The sequence below is a fragment of the Bison bison genome, unplaced genomic scaffold (assembly GCF_000754665.1).
Source record: "Bison bison bison isolate TAMUID 2011002044 unplaced genomic scaffold, Bison_UMD1.0 scf7180017864193, whole genome shotgun sequence".
In the NCBI taxonomy this organism is placed as follows: Eukaryota; Metazoa; Chordata; class Mammalia; order Artiodactyla; family Bovidae; genus Bison; species Bison bison.
Window position 1 is genome coordinate 1,919,983 of NW_011494765.1, and position 8,446 is coordinate 1,928,428.

An 8,446-nucleotide genomic window follows, 5' to 3' on the forward strand; every position below is an offset into this window, starting at 1 on the left:
ATTGCTACTGTCCACAGTTTAAAGTCATCTCTCTCAGGAACATGGGAGAGACATTTTCCACCAGACCCCATCTGTTTAATTCTGCACATATTTGCTCCTCTGGACCCTCTACCTGGTTTGTTTTACACTTCTATAGATTTCTTTCCCTATATATGGATCAATTTTTTTTCCATTAGAACTGCTATACTGGATAAACATGCTGGATTTAAAGTTCTCCAGTGTAAGCCTTTTGGAGAAGGCAATGGCACCCCACTCCAGCACTCTTGCCTGGAAAATCCCATGGGTGGAAGAGCCTGGTAGGCTGCAGTCCATGGGGTTGCGAAGAGTCGGACACGACTGAGCGACTTCACTTTCACTTTTCACTTTCATGCATTGGAGAGGGAAATGGCAACCCACTCCAGTGTTCTTGCCAGAAGAATCCCAGGGATGGGGGAGCCTGGTGGGCTGCTGTCTATGGGGTCACACCAAGTTGGACACGACTGAAGCGACTTAGCAGCAGCAGCAGCAGTTTAAGCCTTTAGCTCTTTGGGAAGAAAAATGAAACTAAAATATGCTGAATTTGCCTGATGATACAATCATTAAAATTGATACAAATAAATTAACACAAAAACCAAAGTCCTAATTTTAGATTGTCTGAGACACAGTTACCCATCAGGAAGTGTTCTAGGTCAAGTCCAATACTTCCTGTGTCCCTTGATTACCAATACATTACTTCAAATCTTCCATTTATAAGTGAAAAAATAAAAAGCAGGGAAGGATTTTAGAAGCAGTCTCAAGAGGGAAGACAGGCCCAGATAGGGGAAGAAATTGGTCCTAAGCCACATGAGCTGGCAGCAGGTTCAAGAGTAGATCTCGGAACTCTGGGATAAGAAGTCAGAGAATCACCAGACCCACCACTCCCACCCCAGCCCAGTGCTTGATCCATATATAAATATATATATATATATATCCTGCCAAACAGACTGTTTAGTTAAAGTCAATAATAACCAGCTAGTTCCCTTCCAAGCTAAAACATAATCTGCTTGATGCCTTTAAAAGAGTCTAAGCTATTTTGGCAAGTCAATGAAATCCTTAAAAATTGATCCAGAAATTCTATTTCCAGGAATCTAATTCTAAAGATATAAAAGGACAAATATGCAGAAATGAATTCATAAGAATGTTTACTGCAGTAACTGTTTATGATGCTAGAAAAGTGGAAACAGTCAGAACTACCTAAACTAATACAGCTAGCTATACAACAGAACACTACATAATCATTAAAAATCAGGACCCGTTTTTCACACACAACTGATGGTAGTATAACTTAGAACAATCTCTCGGCTACAATTTTGGCAATATGTATTAAAATGTTAAATGTTCCTATCTTTGACCCAGCAATTCCATTTCTAGGAATTTATTTTAGAATATAGCCTAAAGAATTAATAACACAAGCACCTAAAGATTCTACACTCCAAAGGATCCATAGAATACCTTATAATTAAACATCTTAAAACAGGCAATATTGTTACTCTTTAAAAATTGGTTAATAATATAGATTACTGTGATCCAACAAAAATTAAGATGTTGCTCAATGGCTCTTAAATTTTTATGGGGCATAGACCCCTCTAAAAGAGTGATTAAAACTGTGGAATCCTCACCCACAACAAGTGTACACAGATGTTTTTCACTCTTTGAGGAGAGTTACAGGTCTATAGACTCCTCCACAGGCTCAAAGTAAAATCCCTAGATGCTGAGCTAGCTCATCTACTGATGGGAACAATACCATAATACACTATTATGTGAACAAGGCCAGTTACAAAATAACACAGAGCAGTATTCCACTTTTGCAAACACATATATGAGCATGTGTATATGCAGAGTATGCTGCTGCTACTGCTGATGCTAAGTCGCTTCAGTCGTGTCCGACTCTGTGCGACCCCATAGACGGCAGCCCACCAGGCTCCCCCGTCCCTGGGATTCTCCAGGCAAGAACACTGGAGTGGGTTGCCATTTCCTTCTCCAATGCATGAAAGTGAAAAGTGAAAGAGAAAGTCGCTCAGTCGTGTCCGACTCTTAGCGACCCCATGGACTGCAGCCCACCAGACTTCTCCATCCATGGGGTTTTCCAGGCAAGAGTACTGGAGTGGGTGCTATTGAAAAGGTCTCAAAAAGCAGATCTCAAAGTCTCATAGTACATGTGCTTCAGTGGCAGAATGTCAGTTGAAATCTATTTCCTTCCTGTCACATTTGTTCAGTGTCTGAATTTTTTACAATGATCATACATTACTTTTATAATAACTTATGAAAAAAAGATTATTTTCTTTTTGAAATATTCCAACATGGAAATTACTCAAGATGCACTCGTAGGTGAAAAGATCAGGTTATATTACCAACATAACCTACAGACAGAAAGCACAACTGGGATCCCATTCTGGTAGAACAAAATATGTATTATTAAACATGGAAAAACCCTGAAGAGTGTACATTAACCTGTTAGCATCAACTGCTTATGCGTGGTAGAAATTCAGATAATTTCTGTTTTTTTTTTTTTTTGCTTATCTATCTAAACATATATTAGCTTTTTTACTGTGAACATGCACTTACGGAAAGAAAGACAGAAGGAATGATCAAATGAATGGACAAACAAACAAAAAGATTAGAAGCATTAATGTATATACAAAGCCAAAATGTGATTCTCCCTAAATGGCAAAGTTTTAATTTTTTCTTTGGGCTTTTCAGTATTTTCAAAATTTTCTACAATGGATATACATATCTTTTGTTAAGGGGGGGCAAAAAGTACAATAAGTTTTTAAAGCCTCTGCATATTCAAATAGTTTCCAGAATATAGACTAGTATATCAAACATTTCTGATAGACTCAGTAAGAAGGTTCCATATTCAGAAGGAACAAGTATCATTTACATCTTCTACATCTAGTCAACGAAGAAAAATAAAACTACTGTTTAAGTAAGGAAAAAGATGCTCACTTCTGTTTATCAAACCCTCTTTTCTCACTGATTCACATACAAGAAAATGGATTATTTAGGAGGAAAAAAATAGCAATAAGAGTACACCCTGTACTCTATTTCAGCCTCTGAATGAGGATCTGTGTATCAGGCCCTGTACAAGGCACTGCATAAGCTTGGTTCTTTATTCATTTCCTCCCCAAAAGTTAGAGAAACAGAACTATTATCCACATTTTATTGAGGTAGAAACTGAGGCTAAGAAGAGTGAAGTGAACAGGCTAATGTCACACAATGTAAGCACTGTAGACAAGATTTGAAGCAACGTTCTAAAGTCAAAATCTATGCTTTTTTCCCCCCCATACTAGTGACTCACTTTATGTAACTAGCAAAAATGTCAAAAGACAGAACCATAATGATCCTGGCATAAATTTTTAAGTTTTCTTCTCAAAACTCTGATAAAATTCAACTTTTACACAGTATGTTAACCAAAAGATCAAACACTGAAACAAGAGATTTTAGAATTTCTGAAACATTCTAAAGAGATCAACAGAAACATCTAGCTAGATTTAGCTAAATGCTTTAAATGACATTGCAAGCAATCTTGAAATAGGCTACTTACTGTAATTTTACAAGCTTAAAAATTGTTTTAAATGTAATGCACCACACAAACCACAAGAGGGAGCTTTGCATTTAAAATCAAAATCACAAGTGTCCAGTTATCCTAACAACAGATGTACTTCAACAAGTTTTCACACTGTCCTGGAAGAATCTGATAGGTGATAATTCTCTAGTATTAGGATGATGATTACATACATAAACAAATGGAAACTGCTGACATAAAGACTCAGTACAGTCAGGGTAGGAACTGGATAAGTATGACTAGGCTTCCTGCCATATGACTCATAAACCCTGGGATCTTCCACTGCATAAAGCGGGAATTATTCCACTGGCCTTGCTGCACAGCTACATTAAACCTCATGTCCACTTACTGAGGGCCCAGGGCCATGAAGACGAAGACCTGCAAATTCACGGGAAGGCACAGGCAGATAAGAAATAGGGAAATGAACCACAAGGACTGACATACCAGAACACACGCTCTCACTTCTAAAGGCAACAAGAGCCAATCAGTCCCAGATTACAGCCCACTTTATATGAGATTTTATCGGGAAAAAAAAAAGCTGGAAATCCATATTTTAAATTCAAAGCTCCCAATTTATAATTATTTGCCACTACTTTTTAAATACACTATGTGACCCAAATGAAATTTCTCTACAAGCTGAATATGGCCTGTGAGCTGCCAGCTTACAATCTTTGCTCTCTGTTCCTGCCCCCCTTTAAAAAGTCTTATGTAGGTTGCTTCATGAATGATGAGGGCCAGAATAAAGGCCTCTGATCAACTTTTCAAAAAATTTTTAAAAGGCATCAAGGTGTCCCTTCTATAAAGAAGGAAGAGGAGAGAATTTGTTAAAGGTAAGGCAGGCACAAAATGAGAAACCAGTGTTACAACTCAGGACTAAATGCCTCGGCTATTTCCTAAGCATTATTATATACCACACTGCCTCTCTTCTCTTTATGAGAGCAAATGAAAAATGGACTTAAAATGTGAAAAGTGTCTAGACCTATACAAACACAAAGTGATGGTGTGACTATTAAGGACTAAAGAGAAACAAAACTACTAAGAGGGACTCTCTATGGGAGTCAGTAGGGAGGGAAGGTAAGGGCAGGCAAATGACTGCACCTCTTTAAAGTCTCAGTTCGTTCACTTATAATTAGAGATGTTAACAGCCCAATCGCGGAGCTAAAAGGATAAAGTGAGCTCATGCATACTATTATACCCACTCACAGCTAACTACAAATTGTCACTTTTCATTTCACTGTTACCTTGCCCCTAAAAGAGGGAGAGGAAATAATCATTTGTGCATGTTCACAAGATGAACTTAAAGGTTCCTTCCAGCTCTACCTTTCTAAGAACAAAAAGGGTTTTTGTATCCAGCAATACCCTAAGCCTCAGGAAATTATTCCATTGGTCACATGTGATTCATTTATCGAAAAAAAAAAACAACAGACCCCATAAATTCAAATACATTATCAAAAGCCTTATGAAATTAAAGTGGCTTTTCAGCAACAACTGATTTCTGGATTAAATGTGTATTTCTGAATGCTTTTTCTCTAGCTTCCAGGGCTCCCTTGGCTGAAAATCTAAGACATGAGAAAAAGATGCTATAGAAATCCCCATCCTGAAACCTTACCTGAAAAGCATCTGCTTCAGCATCCGGTTGGCCGTCACAACTCTGGGAAGGCGGCCAGTGGAAAGGGAATGGAGCTCCAAGTTGGAAGAAATAAGCTGGGTTGTCATGTCTGTGTCCGCTGCTGTCCCAGCACCACAACAACTAAAAAATACAATTAGAAGCAGTGTGGCTGAAATTTAATTACCAAAGGGCTCAATTAGAAGTGGAGCTTCTTGGACAACATCCACAAAGGTGAGGGACATAGACAGATGTTTTTGAGTAAACATGCACTGTTACTACGCTAACCAATCTTAAATAAACATATAATTAAAAGTGCACATCTAATTACATGTAAATATATTTTCTGTAGCGCAACGGAACCTTTCAAATCATTAGTTTCTATGTTAACAGTGTGCATTTTATGGATCTAAGAAAACACTCAAGTTGTACAAAAGAGTAAGGAATGTTAAAAGTCTTACAGTTTACATCTACCAAATATCTACTACTAGGTACCAGTCATTCCAAAGTGTTGAGGATAAAGAAAATATGACACAGTAACAGCACTTGATTTCAAAGTTGAGTATAAGAGACATATACTACAATATAGTAGCACAGGTAGAAAATGCCATAGGAAATTGGAGGAAAGAGCAATTCTGATCTTCAAGGTTTCATTTGAGCTGGATTTGGAAGGAGAGAATAAAAACACTATACAAACAGAGAAGAAAGAGTATTTCTAAGCAGAGGGGCTCCAAAAGCACGGGTAAAACAGCTTGAACATGAGAAGAACAGGGACATGAAGGAGATAGAGACAGTCCAGGTATAACTGGAACACAGGGTGATAGCAGCTAAATAGGATGAAAAGATAATCTTTTTGTGAAATCGTACATGACTTTTAATATCATACTAGAGTTTCAATTTTATCCTGAAAGCGGTGTGAAATGTGAAAAATCTCTTGAAAAAATTTTAAAGAGGAAAGGGAGATCTATGAGATCTGTGTTTTACAAAACCCAATATGGCAGAAAAGTGAACAATAGAGAAAAGACCAAAAGCAGAGGGACCATTTAAATGACAACTGCAATAGTCCAGCTGAGAAAAAAGAATTCAAACCAAGGCCTCAGTAGAAGGATAGGAGGGAGTGGATTCAAAATGCACACAAAAGGCAGAACTGGGTCAAAACTGAACTAAAGCAAAAAGAGAGCTAGAAGATAACTAGTTTATGTCGACGGAAATGCCATTTAAGGGAGACAGAAAGAAAATACAGACTGAACAACAGGTTTTATTAAGAAACAGTAAATGCAATTTTACCCCTGATATGTTTACAAATGAGTTATTCGAACTAATCAATACTTACTAAATGTTAGGAGATATGAAGTGTATTTTTGAACAGTTCTTGTCTGCAACAACCATCCCTTCAGTTGCCCTTGTATCTGCTCCAAGAACTATGCCATCCTGTTTTTTAAAAATATATACTTTTAAACAACTTCACATATACAAACAGTCCTCTAGTTCAGGAAAAACAATACTGACCACACCCTGCTCCCTGAACCACTCCCCCCACCCACTGAAATATTGTGCTATACTTTCAGCATTCAAGAAAAGGCTTATTAATAAGCATTACTGGTTGAACCCTCAGTAGACAGTAGAACTATCATTCCTGTTTTTAAATGAGGCTCAGAGATTCAGTAAATTCCTTACAAATCACGGAGCCAATATGAGAAAAGTCTGGATTAAGATGCAGAAATCCTTCCATTAAATTAGCCAGGTCTGTCCATTTCTTTTTTAAAGATGTCACTCTTAATCTCTAACAACAACAACCAGTTATCTCTTTTGACCCTTACAACAATTTAGATCAGGAGTTATTATGTCCACCTGGACGGGAAAGTGTGGTTGCGAGAACGAAAGTGACCTGCACAAAGTTAGAAGCAACAAAAAAAGGCTAAACAGTTAAATAAATCTCGTTTCTCCCACTACATCATTCTGTTTCCTCAAATAGTAACGTTAAGACAGAAAACTGGCTTCCTATCGAAAACTGCAAAGCGAGGTAAGAATATAAATTGTCGATAAGTGCACAAAAAACTGACACTCTCTCCTAAAAGACCTCTTCCTGATGTAGCAGGCTGTAAGATGTGCCCTTCCTCACACAGCCCAGAGAAGTAAGAGAGACCAGGCGGCCTGGTTCCTGCCGCTCTCAGCCAGCTCCGGCTTACCTTATAGACCACACCTGCGATGGTCGTCCCAGTTTTCCGGGCCGTTGGAAGCTTGTACCCTTTTTTTGCAAAATCGGCTTCCAAGACAGCATTTCTAAGAGCAAATGAGAGAATAAAGCGTTGAAGGCCAGGACCACATTGTGCCGCACCGGCAGGAAGAGTATCTAATAGGGAGCTCAGGAGAAGGAAAAACGACTAGCATTTGCTTTCGCGCCCATATGTTGGCTGGTTCCCCCCCACCCCCACCCCAAAAGAGGGCTGTCCCGATTTACTGCGAATAGAGTGTCTGAGAGGACCTGCACCACGCCTAAGGAGACGGAGATGGAGGGTGTCCCGGTGCGCTGGGAAAGTGGACGAGCGGACCCGGCCTCAGGAGAAAGCCACGCTCAGGCCCAGATTCCCCTGAGTCACAGGGGCCGCGGGCCGCGGGCCGCGGGCCCCTTCTGTCCACCCTTCGTTCGGACTTCCTGGCCCAGACCGCAGCCCAACTGCGACCCCGACACCACACTCCTACTCCCGCCCTGAACCCGGCCCCGGGCAAGGCCACACCTTCGGCAGTTATCGAAAGAGAAACCTCCAACCGGTGGCTCATACACTGACACAGCCGCCATCTTCCCGAAAAAGTACTTCCAGGCCGGGGGCGGGAGCCAACAAAATGAACAAATCACTTCCGGCGCCACCGGCGAGCTAGGGCTGAACGGGCGGAGCAAATTCCGTGCTTGGGCGATTGATCTTAGAGGTACGGGCTCCTAGAGGAGCCTGGAGATGTTTGGAGTAGAGCGCCTCAAGTAGAGTGGAGGAGAAACTGACGCCCGGAGTAGGGGGAAAGGACTTTTTATCTAAGGTGGACACGCCACAGACCCGGCATCCTGCGGTGTCTACGGCAAATTCGATCATGGGGATTCAGAGACAAGCACACCCAGTTTCCAATTCCTCACTAGACAAATTTCCACAGCTCCACCGCCTCCTTGCAACTCTGAATTTGTTTCCTCTGCTGTCAAGTGGGGAAAACAGCTGCCTAAAAAGGTTACTGTGAAATAAAAAAGAAGCCTGGAAAAAAAAACTGCT

At 40.2% G+C, this 8,446-nt stretch overlaps 1 protein-coding gene across 1 annotated transcript in view; it reads right to left on the bottom strand.

Annotated features, from left to right (window-relative positions):
* The window catches only part of PSMB7 (proteasome (prosome, macropain) subunit, beta type, 7), a 57,748-nt gene extending 49,726 nt beyond the window's left edge, over positions 1–8,022 (bottom strand). The window contains exons 1-4 of the mRNA XM_010844035.1: positions 7,928–8,022; positions 7,379–7,472; positions 6,523–6,620; positions 5,193–5,333 (exon numbers count right to left, since the gene is read on the bottom strand). Of these exons, the coding sequence (XP_010842337.1) occupies positions 5,193–5,333; positions 6,523–6,620; positions 7,379–7,472; positions 7,928–7,989 (395 nt within the window). The 5' untranslated portion in view covers positions 7,990–8,022. The remainder of the gene's footprint in view (positions 1–5,192; positions 5,334–6,522; positions 6,621–7,378; positions 7,473–7,927) is intronic.
* Between the last annotated feature and the right edge of the window lie 424 nt (positions 8,023–8,446).